Source organism: Solea solea, chromosome 20, assembly GCF_958295425.1.
Source record: "Solea solea chromosome 20, fSolSol10.1, whole genome shotgun sequence".
NCBI lineage: Eukaryota > Metazoa > Chordata > Actinopteri > Pleuronectiformes > Soleidae > Solea > Solea solea.
Genome location: NC_081153.1, coordinates 2,996,128 through 3,022,380, shown reverse-complemented (window position 1 = coordinate 3,022,380; position 26,253 = coordinate 2,996,128). Strand labels below are relative to the sequence as shown.

Genomic DNA, 26,253 nt, shown 5'->3' with positions numbered 1-26,253 from the left:
TGTGTTCCTGTGTGCCAGTTGAGTGGGTGAGATGAAGAACAGACTGTGTGGTTTTCAGGTCTTTGCTCTGTTGTTTCGGATATTTGGCAGAAATCACTTTTTAGTATGGTTCACCAAAAAAAGGAAATGGGACCTAATTTACATGCAGCTATTACTTCACTCCAATGATTCATTTTTAATAGATAAAACTAAATGTTAGTATGAAGCTAGTTGTCAACTACTATAATCATTGACTCTTGTAGACGAGAGCCTTTTTCTACATTTCATCCTCTGCTGTTTTTCAATGATTAGAGAGAGTGCAGAGGATTTCTAAAGTTACTTTAAGCACATGCTTCGTTCATCTCCGTCCCGCTGACTGCAGATTGCATTTGTGAAATCTGTTTAGGATTTAACCTGGTTTTAACATCTATCCTCGATGATCCGACCATGGCCGGATCTGAACTTGTCCTCAGATCTGATCACAGAAACCACACATTAGTCCACATCCCTGATCGTCCTCAGGGTGGATTAGAGATCGCCTCCTCGGCTGATGTTTTTTACCCCCACTAATCAGTGCTCATACGTTCATTTATTTGTAGCCACGACCACAATATTAACACTTAACACTTCTCCGTCACTCACAAGTGGACATGCACGCTCATTGAATTCCACTTCATGTGGACAGCAATAAACAAAGTGTTATTCCTAACCTTAACCATAACCATAACCAGTGAATGCCTAACCTAAACACAATTAAAATCTGATCCTTAAACTTAACCAGTTCCTCAGAAATGAGGTTCTGCCTCATTAGGACCAATGTTCTTGTTTTATGTGATGTAATGGCAAGGAACCATATATGGTACCTTCAATTACATTGATTTGATACATGAAAATGAAAAAAAGTCTTGTTATATCCTCCAATAACACTCAAGGGTTGAAATGTTGAATTTCCAAGTATTTCAGTGAGTGCCCTGTAAAGGGTTAAGAGGTAACAAACACACACACACACACACACACACACACACACAGTAAAAGGAGATGCATCCTTGAATCATTTTAATGACAGTTTATATAATCTGGCTGTGATCGGATCGGATCGGAGAGAGCTGCTCAGATGCTGTATTTATGCAGTGTGTTAATAAAGCTGAAAGATTACGACGAGTGTTGAGGTGAGCAAAAAACAGCGACGCATAAAATGTTTCGCATCTTTTTGACCACATTTTACAAACTTTATTGTTGAGTCCACTCGGATGTTGTAGGTTTTGTCAAATAGTGTCCTCCACATTATAGATTACAGTTCTGCACTTAAAGGCATGATGGGATTTAAAGTGGTGTCCACCTCCCTCTATATTCTGAAATACTGTATATTTAAATATGTTTGTACTGTATAAACAATCCTCTGCTCCATCGTCATCCTGTAAACAAATGTATGCTTTAAAAACTTTATGAATGTACAGTTGGAACGTTTAGTTGAGAGCGAAACAAGGGTTTTGTTGTGTTTCTGAATAAAATTCTACATGAAAACATCTGTGCATTGCTTGTGTGAATACATACGATGTGATTATGTTAGCTTGTGGTGCTGTTTTGCTCTGGACTACATTATCAATTTTTTCTGAGTAATTTATTTTAAATAGAATAATGATCATAAAAAAATATTAGTCAAAGCAAAAGTTTAGTATGTCATCCAAAATGTGACAAAAGTCATATGTTATTAGTATGTCGTACATAATGTGACATAAATAGTCATAGGTTATTAGTATGTCGTCCAAAATGTGACAAAAGTCATAGGTTATTAGTATGTCGTCCAAAATGTGACATAAATAACATAGTTTGGACGACATACTAAACCATGACATTTTGGTGTCATAGTTTAGTAGGTGTCTTCATACCTTAGCTCATGAGGTCTCTGAAACTTCCATATTTTTCCCATTGGAACATGTGCTTTCAAAAGTTCACTCAGACACAGATACAGCGTCCTGTGTCCAGAGGGCATTTTAATTCTGCGTCAGAAAGCTTGACCGCAGTGACAAACAGCACTTCCCCCAAAAGTATCAAGGTGTAGAATCTCTCTGGTTCTTCAACAGCGTCTTCAGAAACAAGGACATGAAGAGAGAGAATGACCTTGAGGCTCTGGTTCTTCCAGGAAAACACATAGCGACGACTAAGATTATTATTGTTAGCAGTAGAATGTGGCTCTGAAATATGCTGTCACACAGGTGTTGCCATGGATACGGCTTCTTCTTCTTGTTTGCCGTGATTACACGGTACATGTGGGCACCTTGTAAACAAAATAAATGTTCAATCGACATCTACATTTCTATAATGTCTCCTCTCACTGTACACAATGTCCTCTCTCTGCACAAAGCACTTTTTCATTGGGATAATGGACAACAGGAAACTAAGCATTCATTCATCATGAAGCTGCCGATACATTTAAGAGTGTTGTGTTTATTTGTTTACTGTAAACCAATAACCCCTGCAGACGCTGAGGACAAATTACAGCTGAGCGGAGAGCATTAGTCAAATTGCTGGAGTAATAATAATAATAATGATAATAATAATAACAACCTGTTAAATGTCCACTTCCTGATTACTTCACCCCGGACTGAATGTTTCTCTCTCAGACATGAGAGTGTGCACCATGTAGCCCCGGAGCTCCTGCCTTTATGACCACTGTAAATCAATAAAAAAAAGTGGCTCCGATTTGTGATTTTTTTGTCTTTTGTCCAGCGGTGAACCTTCATGAATGACATGCAAATAATATAAATGTCTGTGTCTAATCATTATTTAATGGTGTGGATGATTCTCCATAATAATTCTCTGTGTTATTAAGTGCTGGTGTTTGGGCTAAAGGGTATCTCATTAGATATCAGCTCATATAATCAAGCCATAATCATAGAAGGAAGTGTGGTTCAATCTAAATTTTATACTTTATTAATCCCCTTAGGGAAATTATTTCTCTGCATTTGACCCATCCTAGAATTAAGAGCAGTGGGCAGCCACACCGAGTAGCGCCCGGGGAGCAATGGGGGTTGGGTACCTTGCTCAGGGGTACCCCAGCCCTTTTGACCTGGTGCGGACTTGAACCGGTGACCCTCCAGTTACAAGCCAAGTTCCCTTTCCACTTGGCCACGGGCTGCCCTGAAACTTAAAAAAAAAAAAAAATGCAACTCCCTGTACTGTCAGTTTGGTTGTTAGCAGATTATAATCTGACACAGTCCAGTTATGTATGACTTTTGTATAATGAAGATCCCCATAATGACAGTGTGTAAACAGATTTAGGTCCCCACAACATAAGGAATACCAGGTCGCACACACACATTTCTGTATGATATCATCTTTCTCTCCACAAAGATAAAAAACATATATAATTATAGTTGTATTATCTGCTAACAACCAAACTGACAGTAAATGGAAAATGTGTGTGTGTGACCTGGTATTCCTTATGTTGTGGGGACCTAAATCTGTCTACACACACATTATGGGGGACAAAATCAAGTCCCCCGTAACATAAATGACTACATTTTCAGGTGAGGCCATGTTTTAAAGTTAAAGTCAGGGTCAGGGTTAGAATTAGGCCAAAAGTAATTATGGTTAAGTCTCCAATGTTCTCTGAAGTCATGGAAACCAGTGTGTGTGTGTGTGGGACTGTAACACACATGACTCACGATATTGCTGATCTGCCTGATTCAGATCCTGGATCTAAAGGTCATGTGGAAGTGTCTCATGTAATAATAAAAAAACAGCCTCCAGTCTGTGACACCTGGCTCGTCTATGTAACACTGGCAAAAAAACAAGGGACAGAGACACTGTTGTCTCATCATGAAACTGTCAGGACAGGAGAGAAGAGCTCGTCTTCCACGTCAGTGAACACACTTACACACAAACAACACAGTAACTGAGAGCAGCAGTGACACATGTGACAGACGAAAATATTTCTATAAAAACACACACATTTGCTCTTTTGTTACAACTTATGGCAGAGGGGGTGGAAAAAAAGTCTAACTTTTTGAGAAAAAGACAAGGAAATAATAACACTTATGGTGATATTTCACACAATTTCAAAATCAAATAAAAACAATCTTAAAAACAAACATGTTCTTTGTATTGTATTTATGCAAATCTATGAATTGGTATAATCTCTTAAAGTCCAAGTAATCAAGTTAACAGATTTACTTTTGGGTCTGTTTTTATGACGTTTTTTTTCCGGGTCTGTTTTTACGACTTTTTTTTTTTTCGGGGTCTGTTTTTTTACGAGATCTTTTTTTGGGTCTATTTTTAGGGGGTCTGTTTTTACGAGATTTATTTTCAGGGTATGTTTTACGAGATTTATTTTCAGGGTCTGTTTTTACGAGATTTTTCAGGTATATTTTTACGACTTTTTTGGGGGGTCTGTTTTTACGAGATTTATTTTCAGGGTCTGTTTTTACGAGATTTATTTCCAGGGTCTGTTTTTACGAGATTTATTTTCACGGTCTGTTTTTACGAGATTTATTTTCAGGGTCTGTTTTTCCGAGATTTATTTTCACGGTCTGTTTTTACGACATTTATTTTCAGGGTCTGTTTTTTCGACATTTATTTTCAGGGTCTGTTTTTACGAGATTTTTTCGGGTATATTTTAACAAAATTTTTTGGGGGTCTGTTTTTACGACATTTTTTTTTCGGGTCTGTTTGTACAAGATTTGTTTTTGGACTGTGGGAGGAAGCTGGAGAGCCCAGAGAAAAACCACACACGCACGGGGAGAACATGCAAACTCCCATTTCTTCAATCAAGAAAATTCAAATGAATTGAATGAAATTTGGCTCATTTCTCTCACTGTTTCCTCAGTGTACAAGCAGCAACAACAAAGCAGCGCAGCAAATGAATAGAGTCAGAGTTTTTGCTTTGCATGAGGACATCCACGTCCCACGTCTTTATACAACAGGAAACAGCCTTGGTGCAGCAGTGCATGCATTATTGTGCTTTTCAGCGCTGGATAAGGAGAAAAATGATGTATATTTATGAATGTCAATCACAGTGTGGCAATTCAATCAATTCAAGGATGAACAGACCTGCTGAGACAGTGTGTATTTGCTGTTTCTTTGCACAGCCCTGAATGCCCTGTTACATAAACAGTCCATAATAGCACGCAGAGCCATAAAAAATCTGCCTGCACAACATAAAATACTCTAAAAGCCTCTGATGTTTTCAAAAGGACAAGCAAGAGAAATCAACCTGCAGCACACGCACCACAACACCCTGTCAGTGCAGTGTGTTTCTGTAGGGACAGGAATCAGCAGAGGTTTGGGATTTTAGTCAATGTTCTCAGTCACTAATAATGGATCAGGAGCAGAGAACTGTGGGCTGATAAATGCTGGATAAGTCTGTGAACAACATGTGACCCAGAAACGTGGAGAAACATTTAGATGTTATGATTTATTTTCATCTTTAAGAGTGATTGACTTCTAAACACTTTTCAGGTCTGTTTTTACGAGAGATTTTTTTCGTGTCTGTTTTTACAAGAGATTTCTTTGGGTCTGTTTTTACGAGATTTTTTTGGGTCTGTTTTTACGAGATTTTTTTCAGGTCTGTTTTTATGAGATTTTTTCCAGGTCTGTTTTTATGAGAGATTTTTTCCAGGTGGGTTTTTACGAGAGATTTTTTTCGGGTCTTATTTTGCGAGAGATTTTTTTGGGTCTGTTTTTACGAGAATTTTTTTTCGGGTCTGATTTTGCGAGAGATTTTTTTGGGTCTGTTTTTCCGAGAGATTTTTTTCAGGTCTGTTTTTACGAGAGATTTTTTTTCAGTCTGATTTTGCGAGAGATTTTTTTGGGTCTGTTTTTGCGAGACATTTTTTTTAGGTGAATACACTTCCATGCTGCTCAGATTCCAGTCTAATTATAAAAAGGCTAATTCTAAAAAAGAATATAATTAAAAGAAAAGTATACCAGTATATCAACCAAACTGTGCCACACCATGAAAAGTGTAATATTACAGTTAAATGAGAACAGCAGTGCACAGAATCCTGGAGTTAGTTCCTGGATTTATCCTATATTCCTTTGATTTACACAGTTTCATAAAACAGTTTACCTCATTAACTTCTGGAGTCTATAAAAAACAACACATTTATTTAGTAAATCTCTCGATCAGTCCGTCAGCCCGTCTCTCTCCTGACTTCCCTCACTCGGTCAAACTGCACCTTTGCTTTGATTTATCATGTTTCATTACGCAGCTCTGAGCTGATGCAATTATCTGTACTGCCTCTTATAACACGAGATGATTGATTATCACGCCGGTGCTTGTGTTTTGGACTTTTCCACGACAACTACTTCATTACAGCGTTGAAAGATTACATGAGCTGCGAGCGTGTAGCATGTACGATATAATGCTGCTGCTGCTGTTTCTACAATGATCTCTGATGTGGTTAACTGTATTCTGGGTTATATGAGATAAGGAGAATGACTTAATTTACTCAGTTTACTGAGTTCCCCCTTTCATGATAAATTGCATTAACTGTGGATAGTGAAAGTGTGGAGGCTCCACTGTACTCTGACCTGTCTACTAATCGACATTAGTGGATGTTTTTGTCACTTTTGCCAAAATGAGAAGCACTCACGAGATGTTGGAAAATGAATGTTGTTCCTCTGTCTGTGCTCACACAGGAGGAGACGAGGCACTCAGACACTGTCTCTAATCTCAGAGATGAGAGGCCTATATAATCTATACCTTGTTACCCCGGTGGTAGGAATTGTAGATAATGGGGAGGCAAGATTATCTCAAGGCATAGAAGTCCATTTGTGCAGCTTATTAAGGAAAGAGTGTGTTGTGTTTTATTACTGTGAAAAACACAATTTACTTGTGTATTTAAATATTTATTGAAATGTATTTGTATTAACTAAAAAAGTAAGGACATCGGTGTTTGGTTGATATTTCTTTGTTGTCAAAATGCTTCTTGGTGATAAATCAAAAAATAAACTGTTGGAAAACCTGTTTATTTCTGTTTTAAATGGTATTTGTGGGTTGAGGATAAAAAAACTCTTGTTAGAAGTCGTTTATTGGGTTTTGAAGTCTGAAGAAACAAAACATCTTGACAACAACGTATTCATTCAACAAACAGAGGCGTCAGCATTTGTAATGATACTCTTTTCTACGCTTTTAATACACATGCCAAATCAACCTTGACACTAATGTATTCTCATACGTGTATGAATATGACTTCTCTCAGAACAGTGTGAAGCTCAAACCTCTGGGAGCGAGCAGAAGGTCAGATAAATGGCGAACAGCCTCTGAGGCTTCAGAGAATGTCAATACTTCATCAATACTTTTCCTTCCTCCTTTCTCCTCTCATGCACAATCTACACACTAACACACACGGTCAACCATGGATGAAGATACTTGCAGTGACATTACAGGTGGAACAAACATCTGACCTCTGACATGAAAGTCTGTCTCCAGTGTCCGGGCAGCTGTCACTCACCGGTGAAGACGTTTCTCTTCACGACATCGGAATCACAGGAGGTTCATACGCTCATTCACAAAATACACTGAAACTTACTGAAAACACAAAAGTTTCCCCGCTCTCCACTTGTCCTGTGTGTTGGAGTAAGGAAACAAAGACAGTGTGTGTCTCGAAGAGAAAGGATTGAGAGACACTGCTCTAAAATGCTCCTTACACTCACCCACCCATCCGCCCCTGCACTACAGGTGTATACACACAAACGTACCTCGGTCAGGTTTGACAGAGCCTGTTTCAGGATGAAGGACACGGCACACAAATTAATGTGACATCATTGTTTCAGGCAGATTATTACCATTATTATTATTAATTGTTGTTATGGTTGTTGTTATTATTATTATTATTATTATTATTATTATTATTATTATTATTATTAATAATAATAATAATAATAATAATAATGATAATAACAATAATAACAATTATAATAACAGCTGCTTTTTCTGCTCAATAAGAAACTGCAGTGACTGCAGCAGGGAAACTAACGAGTGAAAGCTTTGAAACAACTATTTTCATCAATCGACAATTAAAGTTCACTTTTTCAACTTTCTCTTGATTTCTTCACACATCAGCTGCAATAAATAAATAAAAAGGTGCCGTCGTGTGAGATGTAGAGCTGAAACAATGACTCGATTTATCGATTACTAATCAGTTTGAAGCTTTTTTCATGATTAAAAAAAGATTTCTGATTGTTTCAGCTTCTTAAATGTGAATATTTTCTTTGTTTCTTTTGCTCCAAAAAACAATGAAATCATTAAAACCTGAATCATTTTGGTTTGTAGACAAAATAAGACATTTGAGAACCCAAACGATTACTCGATCAATCGAGAAATTAATCGATGATGAAAATAATCGTTAGTTGCAGCTCTAGTAAAATGTGATTTCAGGAGATTAAAAATCTCTAGAACTAATAGTTGAGTGAAACTTCCATCAACTGAGATATTATTACAGTCGGAGGACGAGAAAGAAAAGACCTGTGATGTCTATAAACGTGATAATGAACTCCTTCTCCCGACTCAACTAAAACTAAACTCTATCCCAAACCTGCAATTTCTTTCTCTCTGTGTTCCACACGTGGGATCTCATGTGTTGACATTTCTCTTCTTTTCTTGCTCATGATAAACCACCTGTGATCATCATGATTGTCATTGCCGCCTCCTGTGACGCTCATAAAAACATGTCACCTAGCATCACACCAGGCAGGAAATGATGATGATTATGATTATGATTACTTTTGCAGGTTGTTTTTTCACATCATTTCACTTAAAGTGCGACAACAGAGTCAATTATGATGAAATGTACATAAATCAAGTCTGTGTGTGATGTGTGAACTGAACTTTAAAACTTTAAAAACATCAAAGACAAACTGGCAGGGCCCGAAACGGCTCCTGGCATGAATTTATCCGTGGCTTTGGGGACGTTTTTGAGCGGGTTTACGTGCATAAAAACTCTTGAAACTTCAGGTCTGGTGAAAATGCAATTTTGACATAGTTCCAGGACCCGTATGTTGCTCAAGGGCTCTATAGCACCCCCTGAGGTGAAAACAGAGGCAAAATTGAGTTCCACCGAAATTCCCAAAACTTGGTGGGAAGATGTTATCGACCAAGATGAACAAAAAAGTCCACCGTAACCATGGCCTCAACTCAACAGGAAGGTGCCCATTTTTACCCTTTGTAAATGAGCGAACTCTGATTGCGTTTGTCGTACCGACATAAAAAAACAGGCCAATTTGTACTAGACACATCAAAGGAGAAACACTGTCGAAAGGTTTTGCAGATTCAAAACGCCGTGGCCACGGCAACCATGAGGGTTTTGGCGAATTTCAAGCATTCGCCATGAAACAGGAAGTGCCCTATGACTTCAGCATACATTTTGAGTTCCACCAAATTTCCCGAAACTTGGTGAGAAGATGTTATCGACCAAAACGAACAAAAAAGTCAACAGGAAGTCGTCCATTTGGAATTTTGGCGATTTGCAGCCTAGACACATCGAAGGTGAAAAGTTGTCGTTTTGTGGATTCAAAAATGAGGTCAGGGAACTGCTGCACTCCCCGACTTGTGTGGGGACGTGATTATTATTATTGTTGTTATTGTTATGTTTGACAGAGTTATGTCACAGATGTCTTTCTTTCCCCTGGCCAACAACAAACATCCCAGGCATCACAGCAATTTACTCCCATTAAACGGATACATTTGGGTTCAGAATCACATTCTATTTGTTTCTGATGAGACCGCCGTGACTTCATCCCTGCCCCAAATTATTCTTCTGGTCCATCTTTTCGTTTTCTTTTCCCTCCCGCATCTGAAATTGCAAACTAATGAGTCGTGCGGTCGGTCTCCTCTAATGAGACTTCTTGAGTCTGTGTCATAACAAGCAGAAGAAAAGAAAGACAGACTTTTTCTTCTTTTCTTTTTTCCCCCCCAGTTTGGGTTAGCGACAAGATGGAACAGAGCCTAATGGTGATGGTGTGGTTTTCATGTCACAGAATCCATTAAGAGAATACTACGTCTCATGGTGTCGTACACATTAGGATTCTGACGGTAATCATCACAGTGAAGAAGAGGCACCAGTGAAAGGGCTAATGGAGCTTTGCTGAAATATGATTCAGTGTTAATGTTCAGGGAGCACAAAACATTGCATGTGCATTATCCTCGTTAGGAAGCAAATTTAAATTGACAGCCAGCCAGTTGTTGTATTTCGTCTTTTAAATACAGATATAATTGTGTTTTCAAAAGAAGGTTAAAAAAGTCGAGGGCCAGACGAGGTCAAATAATCTAAAATTCAGAACAAAGCATATAGATTATATAAAGAAACAATTCAGAGATCAAATGCGATGTTACGAATACCTCTTTCCTCATAAAATATGTTTTAGCAATGATTTGCAGGTTGGATATACGACAGACATTTGATGTAGGAATGATTTCCCACTGAAATCAGCAGTATATCTGCATCTTAACTGATTTTCTCCGCTGTATTCACACACAGTTGCGTGTAACAAAGTATCTATGCTGTACTCAAAAATATTTACTACACATAAAACAAACAAAAAAAGAAAAAAGGGAGCAAAATACAAATGGTTATAAACTTATAACCCCCCTCTGGTTCCAGCTATATGTGTCAGTGGAGGAGCAGGAAAGACATTATACTCCTGAGGGCCGAATACAGTTGTATGCTGGGCCGGATGTGGCCCCCGGGCCTAGAGTTGAGTGACACATCATTGAATGACGCAGCCTCTCTGAACTCTACCAAGAACTCAAAAACTCCATTTTGTAGCAGGGAGGGAATCTTTCCAAAAGTAATTTATCCTCTCTTAAGTCCCACCCACATTTGTCATAGTTACCACAAAGCTAATACTTGGTCATTTCTTCAAATAAGATATTATGTTAATATTAACATAATATTCCTAGAACGCAGTCACTGTACTGTATTGTTTTGTGAGGTCACACGTGGAATGAAAAAGGAATGCTCTCGACTCGGCCGTGTTACTTAGAAACATCTTTATTTAATCAAAGTATCTATTTTCTTTTGGGGTCAAGTAGGAAAATGTACAAATACATTAGAGCCACAGTGAACACTAACAATGAGCGAGGTGAGAAAAGGACGAAGACGTCGAGGTCGAAACTTTTGTCTGATCCGAACCAAACATCTGCAATAACAATGATTTATTTATTGATAAAAACAAAACAAAACAAAAACCCAGACTCAGTGCAGTGTGTTTGACTCCACACAAGACGCCAAACGTTAAACATGAAGTGGAAGTAACCTCGGTAAAATGTGCCATTTAGGTTTTCCACTTCTCACGGAAGCTGCTGATGTTTAACCCAGAAATCCCACAAAGTGCGGTCACTTCACCACGTCACAAAAACCCACCAGCGAGTGCTGCTTACCAGTCACTTATTATTTAAACAGTTGTGAAATGAAAACATGAAAAAAGTTGAGAGGTTTTCTTGTCTGAATTTTGACTTTAAAACATATTTCTTTGGAGTAACGTTCCAAAAAAAATGTCCATAATCATTGTTCCTGTTCCTTTTTTTGTTTTCTGTTGTATAAATGTATATAAAAACAGCAAACAGTGTTAAAACCAGTGTGTTTGCACGTCTGGAGTTGTGTTCAGGGAAAAACACCAGCGAGTGTCGCTCCTGCTGTCCAGTGTTAAACAGTTAAAGCACTTTTTCATAATTTAGTTTTAAACTGAGAAAAAGAAAAATATGCATAGTTACTTAACACTGAAGGTAAGTGAGAAACCTTTGAGTCGTGGAAAACAGATTTGACAGAAGGCAGGAGACGAGTAGGAATGTGTGTCTGTGGATCTGGTGATTAGAAAAATCGTCTTTAGTCAAATGTACACATTCAAATGTCAGGATCTGCTGGTTGCATTTACGACCCTAAAAAAGAACCCAAACAAACAGTTGAGGAGACCAAAAAGAAAAATCAAAGTGTAAAAAACATTGAGCTGCACGCCGCGGCAAACCTACTCCATCCAAACTCTTTGGCATGTGACGACCAGCAAAATGACGCTTTATCATTTCATTTATCTTTTTGTTTTTTTTAATCTTCTTTATAAAAACTTGAAATAGAAAACAGTTAAAACATCAAAAAGAAATCGTCCGCCTCCGTCTACAGCTTATGTTACAATAAAATGCCAAAAGGACAATTATATATCAATGCTACAAAAAAAGAAACTAAGTGTTTATTTACACAGCAACAACATGTTTATGTACAGGACATTCATTATTTTGCATTAAAGCACACACACACACACACACTCATGGCTCGCTCACACACACACATGCACACACACACAGACACACACACACACTTATGGCTCACTCACACACACGCACGCACACACACACACACCAACTCCAAACGCAGAAAAATAAATTTTGGGTACCAGGACTGGGATTTTTTTGTATTTTGGTGATTTCTGTGACTCAGTAGCGTCACATGAAGTCATTGAGCTCTGCGTCCAGTGCTGCAGCCATCTCATCTGCCTCTGAGCTGCTGCCTTCCTCCTCCTCGATGGAGTCTTTGGACGACTCGTCAGCAAATTTATTCTTCTCCTTCTCCTCCTTCTCCTCCTCATCATCCTCCTCCTCCTCCTCCTCAGCTTCTTCAATCTTACGTTTCTGGCCCCTAGAGAAACGACAAAAGGGTGATTTTTGGAAACGTAAGCTTCTGTAGGAGTCGTCTGTTTCATCACTGCTGCAAAAAAAAACACAGGATTTAAATCCAAAATGTCAATTTCGACATCTTTAAATTCAAGATTCAAAGACTTCTATTGTCAATTCACAATGAGGATGAAGGAGCTCCAGAGAGTCCTCTAGTGAGGACCTCCACAGTTCTCATAGAGGACTCTGGTCCCTCGCTGTTTGAGCCACTAGCGTCAGGCAGGGATGTCACGATTATAGATTTTCTTGGTCCAATTATTGTCAGAGAATTAATCCCGATATTAAGATTATTGTGATACTTATGCGTTAATTGATTTCACAACACTATAAGGGGTGCAACGGAGGAAAAAACTCACGGATTGGATCATTTGCGCGGTGCAAATGATCCAATCTGTGAGTTGCGCGACGGCGCACCGTCGTAACATGGCTCAAGCTCTTTCAGCATGTGTTTAAAGCCCTCGTTTTGCACAAGCGAATATGGCCTCATGTCTGCACCTATAAACACACCAAGAGCGTTTGCGATGTCTGATTGTGCAACAAGGGGCTGCTTAAATGCTGCGGTGATAAGCGGTTGTTGAGCAGCCTTCGTTTTCACTCCTGTCAGTGAAACACCGGGGTGATGTGTGGCCATGCTTGATGTGTTTTCACTGTCATATGGCTTTCTTGTGCCACAATGCCCACACACCGTCACGGTTTTATCCACTAACTTTTCATCATTATATTAGACAGGGAAGCCAAAATGCTCCCATACAGGGGATTTAAATGACGCGGGGTGTTCAAGCTCCTCCGTTCCTCCGCTCGCCATGACCACGCTGTGTGTGGACTGAACATGCGCACAACTTTTTTTTTTCATAAATCAATCCGCGGATCACGTGTGTGCCGAACCGAAGATATTGATCCGAACGGATCACGGATCAATGATGATCCGTTGCACCACTAAACACTATGGATGTGTAAGATCACATGAACGCTGCTTATAGGTCTTAAAGTTTCATTTAAAAAGTACAAGAAAAATGACAATAATCCCATTGGAATAAAATAAAAATCACCACTGCTCTGTCAACAATACAAAATGCTACATATTAACTATGTATTTCTCTACCTGGACTTAGGGGGTTATTATGGTTTGTTTATTTGATGTCTAAATTATTTCTAAATTCACGTGATTTAACCCAGTTACTGTGCGTTTACCTTTACTCATAAGCGTACAGGGCTTTTCTGACGGAATGGACAAAATGTTACGATTAATATACTGTAGCGTTTAATAACGTGACATCAAATCCAGGACAAACAGACTGAAAAACAGCTTCTATCCAACCGCTGTTAGAGCTGTGAATGTCACTTAACTGTCAGAACTGTTAATAAGGGTCCAGTGCAATATCACCACATAAACATTATGCTCTGTATATACTGTCTTTTCTTTTTAAGTCCGGCCTTTCTTTCTAAAAATCCCTCTTTTATATTTATTTCATGACTTCCTCCCCTAAGACCATTTTCATAGACTTTATAAGGTTGCATGTGATTTTATCTTCATTTTGCCTAGAAAGGGTTGTACTCAAAATATTCTTTGTACTGGTTACAAGGACAACGATTTGTTGATTTCTGATTCTACAGGACATGAAACTCTTCTCTCTTCAGTACTGACACGTTTAAATAAACACAATATAAATATTTTAGGAGCTGTGACTAACGATTACTTTCATAATCGATTCATCTGTCGATTATTTTCACAATGAATCAAGTCATCGCTCGGTCCATTAAATGTCTTGTTTTGTCCTGATTGAGTTTTAATGATTTCTTTGTTTATATGGAGCAAAGAAAAAGAATATAAATCAGAAATCTTGTTTTAATCATGAATAAAGCTTCAAAGCGATTATCAATCATTCATTTAGTGATCGACTAATTGTTTCAGCTGTACATCAAAGCCTGTGTTTTCTCTCAGAAAAACACAATAACAAGCGTAAGACGCAGCTAAATAAGGTTTAATTTGTCGAATCTAGTATTTAGTAGCACCGAGAGAAGCTTACTACCTTTTAAAACTGAAATAATTATTCAAAACAAGACATCAACACAATTCATTCTAGTCGACTGACTAGAAAAACAAAATAGACCAAAGGAAGAAAATAAGGGAAAAGCACACGTTTCACACAAGTGGCGAAAGAATGCTTTGATGTGGCGGTAAACATGCCGTCCTCCTGCTTCTCTATGACACCTGCGCTGCAGAGTGGCTTATTAGCATCATGCTAATGAGGTGTGTAGGTTTTTTTTGTATGGTTATTGTGGAGGTCTGACACTGAGTCTACAGAGAGCTGCCCTCTCATTAGACCACACCGCTGTCAGACCGCCTCACTAACCTGGTGGTGGGGGAGGACTCAGGGTGTGAGTTCTTCAAAGGTCAGATGTCAACTTATATCAGCGGAGAGGCTCAATGACAGCACCATTGAGAGCGGAACCCTGCAGACCTGTGATGTGTGTGTGTTTGTGCTACAGCGGCTCAGAACCTCCCAAATTGACACAAAGCGTAATTTGCAGAGCCACAGGATGGAGGAGGCACAGTGGTCAGCGGGTCCCCTCATGTGAGGCTGAGGAGTCATGGAATGAGCCGAGGTGAGTGACAATAGGTAATTAATTTAAAGTGGACATATTATACCCTATTTCACCCATTAAAATAGTTCCCTGGTGTCCTAATGAACATGTCAGTGACATGCCTTGGTCAAAATACCATAAGGATGAAGCATCATAGCAGTTCAATAACCCTGCTAAACCCGCCCCTTTCTGAACGCTCGGTTTTCGTGCATGGTCCCTTTATATGCAAATGAGACACAGGCAAACACACACCCACTTCTTCCAGGGGGTTTCTGATTTGTCCTCGTTACAGCGCTTTACAGCTCTATTGGTAAGAGACGTCCTACATAAGGATCGAGCCGAACAGTGCCGAACTGTAAATCAGTTAAATACACTTAGGAACAGCACCGCTGATCGCCAGCGGCACGCGGCGAGCTGAATAAACTGCTGTGTATGCGACTGTATCAGACCGGTGACTGTGCTCCGGAGACCTCGCCACCGCTGATCGCCGGAGCACAGCGGCAGTTTAGGCAGATCGCTGATCGCCAGCGGTCTCCGGAGCACAGTCAATGCTGTCCCTATGTCTTTTTAACGGAGAGTGCAGCACCGCTGATCGCCAGCTGCTGTATGTGACTGTATCTGGTCTGTGCTCCGGTCATGGAGGACGTACTGAACAAATATTTTTAATTAGGACGTGTCGGAATGGTTAGTTATGAGCTCTATTTGACCTTTTCTTAAAAATGTGTGTGTTTGTACGTCGGTGAAATACGTTCGCTGACTAAATACGGCGACCGCTGGCCGCAGTCTGATGTGAAGTGGTGCGAACACACAAACACACGTTTGCTGACTTTATCCGGCACATTAGCTTCATATATAAAATCCTCTGAGGCTGGAAGTTTGTGTAAAACACTGTGCTCCACTGTGCAGCCACCAACAGCACACTTGTCCCTCCGCGTTGACATAATACCGCTCTTCCTCCCTCGCCTGCACTCTTGCAGGGACAAGGTGGAGCTAAGGTGGAGCTCTCAAGGTAAACTTACTGGTGGGGTGGTAACATTCGCGGTGAAATGCGCATGCTGACGTCATAAGTGCAGGGAATTCAACATCGAGTGTTGCCTATACTTACACTAAGGGGGACCACGAAAAAAGGACTAAGTATTCTTTTTCCACACTTTGGCGACTGGTAGGGCCTCCAGAGTCCCAAATATAAGTATTGAAATGGTTAAAAAGTTGATTTTGCATAATATGTCCCCTTTAATAACAATGAGAAAGAGAGAGAGAGAGAGAGGTTATCCCCTCATCATGTACCACCAACAATGACTCTGTTTCTACGACAGCTGAATGATTGAATTGTTTTCAAATCACAATTTATCACAACAATGTTTTTGTTACTCTTTCGAGAATAAAGTTGTTATATTGGATCTAATTGATTAAATCGATTATTAAAATAGTTGGCAACTAACTTATCGATTAGTTGGGTCTACCTTATTTCACTTTGCTACCCCCTGAAGTGGCGCAGTAAGCCAACCAAAGCTGTGGCATTAAGCGCCATTAAGCTGGATGTCGGCCACCGTAAAAGACAGAAGAAGAAGAAGAGAACCAATGCCACGCCTTGTGTAGCTCACATGACTTGGTTCTGGAAGAAGCATTTGAAAAATGGCGGAGGCGGACACAGCGGAGAACAACATTAGCACAACCCAAGTATGGAAACACTTTACAAAGAAGGAAAGTTAGGTGCAACATGTGCACAGCCGACCTCGCATGGCACGGCAGCACAACATCGCTGCATGAGCACCTGAAGAAAAAGCATGTTGGAGCCATGGGTGAAGGAGATTCATGGTAAGTTCGTAGTAAGTACATTTTATCCAATTAATAATCAATTAATCGAAAAAATAATCAACAGATTAATCGATAATCAAAATAGTGGTTAGTTGCAGGTCTAGATTAGTGCCAGTCTATGGTTTTCTATGCAGATTGACAGCCTTAAGGCAACAAACATGTACAGCTTTAAAACACACTCGTCATAACCTACGAAAGCTGCATCACGTCTGGTTCCCTCCACGTCTACCGTAAAGCACAACGCAAATGTGCAACCACATTATAGCTATCATTTCTGAGGCAAACCTCCAGTGAAACATCAGCGTCGGGAAGAAACAACATCATCAATCTTCCGTTATCGTTGTGACTGAGAGACCGCATCGAGGCGATATATCGCGAGTGCAACACGTCAGAAATCTTTCAGTGCCAATTCCCACTGTCTGAGCCGGTCGGTGACACTACAGGTGACTTTGTATATTTAGGAAAAAACTTATTGTGCATTTCTTCTGTCTTTTTTTATGGGCAGAGGGTGAAGGGGGTGAGTTCCTCTGCGGCTTTGCATCATTACATCCAATCTCAATCCTTGTACATTAATCCAGCAACCCACAGAAAACACAATCACAGACACATTACCGCCACACTCGCTCATGTCGGAGCCAAATCGGCCTTCACGTTTAATCCATTTGTATTAAATTGCTGCTGCTTTTTTCCCCAGTATCTACCACCATAACATAACAAGAACTTTAAAAGAAAGTTGCTAACAACGTACATTTAAACATGACAGAAGGATATTTTTCCACACAGAACATAGAAATGCTGCAGTTGTGAAATGCTGACAGATCAATGAACTGAGCTGAGAGGGAGGCTTTTCCCCTGAGACAGCATTTTAAATCAAGTCGCTGTCCATGACACAAGAGGCAGTACAAACTGCTGCAGTTCAAGCCATTTATTAAAATATAACATTGGCAACAACTCAACTGATTTAGTGGCGAAATCTCACATGTTGAGCTCTTGCCAAATGCTTTTTTGTATCCGGAAACTAAAGCGAAATCAGTTATGATGGTGTAATAATGATATTATGTCATTACTGAGATGAGACGTTAAAATCTCCGTGAGTCGACGGGAGTCTGATTGTAAAGAGCGGCTGCTGATGATTAACAAACAACACGCAGTTACCGTGCTGTAAAACACATCATTAGAGATGCAAAAGTGATATAAAATGACTCATTTAATGCATGTAAGTCATAAAAAAACTGTACCCGCACTAAGCTGAGATGCATTTTTAAGACTCTTTGAGTCCAGGCAGCACTTACATGGCCCAGGGGAGCATTCAGAGGAGACGGGGTTTAGAGAAATGGCCACAGCACAGTTTAGTCTTGTGATAAAGAGAAATATCGCCACTGATGAAGCAGTTATAACGAGAACTGTACCCACGATGCCCCGATCTGGAACCGCAGAGAGAAAAAGGAGGGCCGAGACGAGATGAAGAGGAGCCCCAGTAAAGAGACTTCAACTGCTTCTGACAGCTCTGATTACATCAGGAGGGGAAAGAGAGGGAGCCGAGGGAGTGGAAAAGGCAAATGGAGCAAATAAAGTGTGAAAGAGGAGGAAACGGAGCACAGAAGACAGACGAGCGATGGTAATGAACTAAATAATGAACTCAGACTTTTTAGGATCTTCTCGAGTTGTTATACGGTGTCTGACAACAGAGGAGGTCGCTTTATCTGGACAAAAAACTGAGGTCATTATGGTGTCTATACACATAATTTTACATAAAAAATGGTCAATTACTTACAATATGAGCTGGTATCCTTGTATCAGACGGGTCAAAAATAAGTTGACGTTCACTATTAACATTAGTTAATGCTTTAAAGGACTGAGGGAGGGGCACTTCATACTTTATACTGCTCTATTTCTCCCATAATATCATATCATTTGCAGCAGGTGTGTCAGATTGAGACACACCTGATAAGATGTAATAAAAATAATAACAACAACAATAATAATAATAATAATAATAATAATAAAAAAAACAATAACATTTATTTATATAGCACCTTTCATACAAGGATTGCAGCTCAAGTGCTTAATAAAAATTTAAAAAACAAATACAACAATAAAACACAAGGCAGGGTGGAATGAAAAGTAAAGGCTTAAGTCAAAAAGTAAAAAACCCTGTTTTAACTTTGAAATAAAACAAAAGATGCAAATAAAACAGTAAAATACAACACAGGGTGGAATAAAATAGGAAAAGGTGAGTGTCAATATGTTGTTGTTGTTGTTGTTAAAACCCTGTTTTCTAACTTTAAAATAAACTAAAAATGCAAATATGCAGATACGTACATTACAGAAAGAACCCTAGTCGATTTACTGTAGCTCCATGTACAGCAGGCTGATTTAAACAGACACTATCTTCTGCTGCCCCTCATTATATTATGTCACTATGAAAGCTGATGATGAAGCTGCGAAGTGGTGATGGGGAGAGTTTTATGTAAATAATCTGATTTTCAAACAGTTTTTCAGGGGAAATAAGAAATATGGAGATGAATGAAGAGTGTGAAGAACAACAACTCACACAATGACTGAAGTGAACAACTTCTATGGACCTATGTGTTTTGGAGATGTCAAAATAGTGATGAGAGGTTTAGTGTATAACTACTATTGGAGCCGCATTTAGGTCTCACTTAAAGGCAAATAATCCCCAATGGAACACGACTGACCAGCTCCAGTGCTCCAAGATAATAACAGCGACCCTGTTATCAGCAAAACAATTAGTGACTTAATGTTCCCTGGCTTTTTTTGTGCTACTGTCTGAACCCAAACTAAAGCAGCGTCAATTGTTAATTTGACCACCAGAGGCAGCAGAACAGGCTGCAGACACTTGTGGCTGGTTTTTCTTTCATGAAAACATGTGCCTGCAGTTGTTTTTTTCAGAGCACATATTTGATGGTGAAAGGTGAGAGTGAGACTAAAAAGTAAAAAAAAAAAAGCTGAAAGCAAAGCAACAAGCTGTGATTGAGCTAAAATTGCAGACGGGTGACAATTTTTATGGCACACAATCAAAATTGAAGCACTATTCTAGCGAATTATATTTTTTGATGATTATAGTTGTGCACTTTAGTACCATTAATTCCCATTGTAGATTGAAAGGCTGTCACAAACTCCAAGAAACCCAATCAAGTTGAAAATATACAGCCTAAAAGTGCATCAAACTCTTCTCACTGATTTCATAGTAATATGATGTTACACATCATGGTAAAGTACTGTAATTTTCATTAGACAATAACGGATTAAAAAACTGATAAATCGATGATCAAAATAGTTATTAATTTACTGACTGCTTGCATACAACCACCTCCATCTCCGCCACAGGCAGGAGAATCTGATAAGAGCCCCGGCCTCCATCATCTAACTTCTTTCCTTTGTCTGTCTGCTCACTGGCGACACCAGCTTTGATCAGGCTGCAGGGATCTTTTCAGAGAAGCAGACCATTCCTTGCAGCTGGTTCAAACTGCCCATAAAATTAAACTTATCTGATTGATAATTACATACAAGATTGGGGATATTTACAACTCTTCTCTTTAAAATAAATAAATGCATAAAAGGAACTTCTTTTTTGGAGCAGATGTAGAGCTAATCATTTATTTACACGCTCAGTGTCTCCCATCTCATAAAACATGTGAGATCATATTGAGCTGTGAGGATTTCACCAGAGCGATACAAATGCAAGGAGCATGTGCTCCGTCTCTCATATCTGTCCGATATTAAAGCCGACTAAAATGAGTGTGAATGTGACGGGTGACACATGAGCGACAATGAGTCGCTATGACACTCACAACAGTCGATTGATCAATTCACTGGGAGCTCATTCACATTGCCAGGGTACGAGGTTCTGTTACCCTGGCAATGTGAATGTCACATTGAATAATCAATGCATATAAACAAAATCAGCATGTTCCACTTGATTGACACTACAGAGCGACTCTGTTTATGTGTTTGGTCTGGTGATACGGAAAAATGTTAATCTGTATAAATAGCAAACGTCAAGAGTTCAGTCTGCGAAACAACAGAGAATGTGCACGCCCTGGAGAAACATGATGAATGAAGTAGTAATAATAATAATAATAATACTAATAAAAAAAGATAATGTGATAGGTATCACAAATGGGCCCCATTCCAAACTCCTACAATTTCCATAAAGCTTCTTTTATTAGAGGCTTCTCACCTGGTAAATGACTTGAAACAATTTAGGATATGTGCCAATACAGAAGGTGCAATAACATAAGCCTGGCTCAGTCTGATCCAAAGTCCACAAAATCACAGTATCTTGCTTTTAGGACAGATTATGAGAGAGTGCACAGCTGGAGAACCCCGTCACTGCCCTACAGAAACCGATGACACGGCGGTTAAACTCGCACGGGAAGATAAAAAGGGAAAGACATCTCTTTGAGGTTGTTTTTTATAGAGTTCAAACTGTGAGTCTGAGGTAATCTAGATGCTAATTCACAGCTTTAATAACCAAGATCGGCTCCAATGAATCCTGTGTGAAGCAGGATACCTGCCGAGGCGCGAGACTCTGACCGAAGTTTTATTGGATATGAAATAGAATTTGAAAATCTCTCATCTGAGACACAGTTTACTAATGTAAAGGCAGTTATGTATGAATATCAATAAAGTTTACATGACTGAGAGTTATAAAAATGAGCTATATACTAAATACCACTTTTAGCGTTGACAAGATAATTAGAGAGAGAATATATTTTTACAATAGCTGCGTTTTATCCCTGCAGAGAAGAATGCCTTCGTACTCTAACCCTCCCACTGTCCGTGTTCTTCTCATTGGTCCGTGTAGAGGCTGGAAAGCCGTGAGCAAACTAATTGCAGCAGTGTGATGAGATGGCTCTTAATGAGGCCCCTCTTTTCTTTACACCTCCATTGTTGGCAGCTGTCCACTGACAACCACCCGTTAATAATTCTCAGTATTTAGTTCTGCTCAGAAACAGCAGGGTCTTCGCTCAGGAGGGATAGAAAGATGAATTTGATGAAGTCACGTCATGCTGCCCTGATGGATTTATATTTCTTTGTACTGGCTGAGCTATGTATGATGGATTTTATTAATTATTTTATTAATATTTTACTTCAAGTGAGTGGTTAATTGACATTTTGCGGTTTAATGGCATGCGGAAGCTACTTTTTCCTTTAGATAATTGCAGAGACATACACAATGTTCAGCTTTAATGCAGATATACAGTACATGGGTTTAACAGTTTTCAAACATTAAGATATGCTTTGATAGCTAAATTAATGATAAATGCAAATGCCACCTAGTGTAGTGTACGTGCAAAAGCCAATTCCAGCCTTTTCTCATGAAAAAAAACCCTGCCTTGATTAATTTAAATGCTATGTTGGAAGGGCACCAGTAGATGAACACGGGGTCTTCATGTTGAACCAAGTTTTGAGGCAACACATGCTTTGACAACTGACAAATCGTGGAAAACAAACACACACAGCCCAGACACTAATCAGTCCATAAATTCAGAAAGTTGACATCTCAAAGACGCATTTGTGTCATTGACTTGTGTCTCATTACTCAGACAAACCATCCCTCTTTTGGTGGAGCAGTTAACATACCGAGGTTAAATATGAGTTGATGGTGCAACACGACTCATACGTTATGCTCGCTTTCAACATTTTGGACTATTGAGGTCCAAATATGGAATATTCTTCACTGAGAACTTGAGATCACCAGTGCAGATGTAGCACTGTCAAACATACTGTATGTCTTTTAAGACTCTCAATCACCTGAGTCATGGTATATTTAGCCCAGAAAATCCTAACCAGGCAGTGAGAATCCTTCTGAATGACGGGGAAAACATCTTCAAGAACCAGAAGCATGTTTCCTTTGAGGCACACATTCTTGCTCGTGCATCTACAGCATATGCTCTTGCTCTAACTGTCACAATTGCTCTCTCCACATCACTAGCAAATGTGGAGCTGAAATATTACTCTGGATACAGCGATAATCATAAGCACAGCAAAACCTTCTGTTTCCACGTGACATGTCAGGGGGGGAATGAGCGGTCATAAACAAGGTATATTAACAGGCCAGTCTTCTACTGAGAGATGCATCTCTTTGCTTCATAGTAAGATCAATCCAAAAACAAGAGCATAAACAGAAAAACTGCCTGCATCACCAACTTGGAGCCAAGAGCCAGGAAATACTGGGTCACATTACTCACTATTTTGCATTTTTCCTACTAATGCATTCCTCTTTTTCATATATTATGTGAAGAAGCCTGAGTAAGCATTTCAGTTCTGCTCACACTCTGACACCTCTCTTGCACTGTGGAGCACAGGGGATCACTGTGCTGCTGCTGCGGAAAAAACGGTGTTGAAATCAGTGAGACAGGATGCAGCCGAGCGAGACGTACGGCTGTCGATGTCTTTTAAATCCGTATTACATTCGTATTCCTCATTTCCCTGCACGGAGCATAACTTGAAACACCTTTGGAATCCAGGTGTTAAGTGAAGAGGACGGCTGTCTGACGCTTGATAAAATGTCCCATGGGTCAGACGGATGGACAGATGGAAGAAAACATGTGCACAGTGTTTTGATTCCTTCATAACCCTAAAAAACTACTTTCAATTCATCCATCCATCTTCTACAGCTTTGTCCTTCACATGAGGTTCCCGGGGATTGCTATGCCAATCTCAGCTAACAAAGGGCGATAGGTGGAGTCAAACTCTGGACAAATCACCAGTAGTACCTAATCCCCAAATCTGCATGTTTTTGGACAGTCGGAGGAAACCGGAGAACCCAGAGAAAACCCCCACACACACAAGGAGAACATGTCAACTCCATGCAGAACTCCCTGACCAGGTTGCGAACCTGGCAAGAGTGCTAACCCCTACACCTACCGTGTGGCCACAGTCAATTCACTTTAATGCAATTAATCAGTTTTGCTCCCTAAAACAATAATTGTGTTGTGAAATATTTGCAGGGTCGACTGATTCACGGCTTCACACAGAAGAGTTGTGTACAGAGGCTTTGTCAATAGTGTATTATTCATGACAAATTTCAAAGGCAAACCTGAAGCAGGTCTTGCAGCAGATCAGGGACAAAGCCATCGAGCAGTGACTGCACACACATCCAGTGTGTGGCCCTGGCTGAGCACTCTCGCACCAACTTTGCCTTCCTAAACTTAAGTGACAGCTGACCTTAGAACAACTCCAACAAACTCCAGCTAATCTTTCCAGCAGCACTCCCCCCCCCCCCCCCCCTCCAAATACAAACTCAGCATGGCATGAAGAGAAACTGGATGTGTTCACTGAAGCAACTGCACTGGCTGCAGCTGAGTGTTTGTACCTGACAAATCACATAATCACACAAAGGCCCAGTCTAACAGAAGCAGCTGTGACTTTGCCACAGGTAAAAAAAAAAAAAAAAGAAGAAGAAAAAAGGGCCAATGCAGCGAGTTGAGTTTAGATACGAATCAGGAGCCGAGTCGAGAGTCTCAAGGTGACAGGAATACATGCAGGCAGTTTCTTTCGATCGCCCTCTGAATGTCAGACACTTGCATAAATTCCAGCTGTAATTAATTCTAGCTCTGGTGGAAGCTGAGTGCACACACACAAGGTTCACGCTCAGGTGCAACGGTGACAGTTGCACAGATGAGAGAGTGAAGGAGAAGCTCCTTCAACGTTTGTCTGTCTCAAAGTAACTGTAGCATCTTTTTAGGGGAATGTTACTTTTAAAAAATAATAACATTTGTTGTCTGTGGCCACAATGCAAACACCCACCAACAACAAATACATGACATAACTACATGATCGCATACATATTAGAAGAGATTTTGGAGAACAACAAAACTACATGACAAAACATTTGTTAACCCTTAGAACACAGAGCATTTTGGCTGCTTTTTTCCATAACTATGTTGAAACGTACAGTATATAGAGAGGCTATAAGAATGTGCACTGTAGAGCGTCTTATATCCTTTTTTTCAGTACAACCTATAGGCAATCGGATAAAAAAGAAAAATGTTTATACTGTATATAAAGACACCTGAGCAAAAAGTCCTCAAAATGTTTAAAATCAGATTGAATTTGTGAAATTCAGGAATACAGTCACAGTTCAAAGTCCTCTTGGTTTTGTGACCTCTGCACAATTATCGCTACTTCATATCACTGCTAAAAATGTGATATAAAATGAATCATAACTTTGACTCAACAATACGCAAGAAGACGGAAAAAAAACAAATTTTTTAAGCCTGAATATAAACAAGCCTGAATGCAACCTATAAACACACACGCCCATATAAGGAGTTGTGTATTATTATTCCCATGGCAATTTGCAATGGGTGCTGGAGCTCTAAGGGTTAATTATTGCTGATTTTGTTTCTGTCTATGGAATGATTTATCCACCAACATTAAGTGGTGTTTTAAAGCCCAAACAGATTCAGGCATAGACGATAACTGGCAGGAGAAAAAAAGGTTGCTGCTATTAGAGGAAGGTTTTAGTGACCTTTTGAAAGAAAACGGAGCAAAATAAAAAGCATTTGGTAAACAGCTAGTTGATTTATAACCCAGCATCTTTGAGCAACAGAGTAATGCAGACAGAGATCTGTTATCACTGATTAAAAAACAATGTACAAGAGGAATAATTAGTACTAGCAATAGTTATATAACTGAAGGACATGGAATTTCATACTGAATGAAAAAAAAAGGCTGTAGAAGGACATGATTCATAAGAACATGCCGTCCGTATACGAGCCTTTTCTGTGAATCCAAAGTAAAAGGCCAGGGTGCCAGACTACAGATTCAGCTCCTCACAGAAGTACAGCCCGCAGGAGAAGAATAGATCAGCACTGGGGAGGGGAGAAAAGAGCACGGCAGGGCAGAGAGTGAAAGGAAGAAAGGGAGAGAGAGAGAGAGCAATCCACAGCAAGAAAAGATGAGCCATAGTTTTATTTTTTTCCCCCTTTCATCTTGGTCAAAGCACATACTGAACAGAACGCAGTAAATGCTGATGGGGGGAAAACAGCCTGACCGTGGTGTTTCTGTGCTTTTTCCTTTTTTCTACAGTGCTTCACCCAAATACAGTGGTTCAAAATAAAGCTTCTTAGTTTTCACACATTAATTATCAGGAGTATGTACTTTAAGGTTTGCTTAAAGGTGTGTAAACATGCCACAACTAAAGTCCAAGACAGAGGAGCAGCTCACCC

The 26,253-nt window shown here is 39.6% G+C and overlaps 1 protein-coding gene across 3 annotated transcripts in view; it reads right to left on the bottom strand.

The window, feature by feature from the left end:
- Positions 1-10,957: 10,957 nt before the first annotated feature.
- ctdp1 (CTD (carboxy-terminal domain, RNA polymerase II, polypeptide A) phosphatase, subunit 1) overlaps positions 10,958-26,253 on the bottom strand; it is a 55,442-nt gene continuing 40,146 nt past the window's right edge. For all 3 annotated transcript variants that reach the window (XM_058619236.1, XM_058619237.1, XM_058619238.1), the window contains exon 13: positions 10,958-12,611. In XM_058619236.1, the coding sequence (XP_058475219.1) occupies positions 12,419-12,611 (193 nt within the window). In that variant the 3' untranslated portion in view covers positions 10,958-12,418. The remainder of the gene's footprint in view (positions 12,612-26,253) is intronic.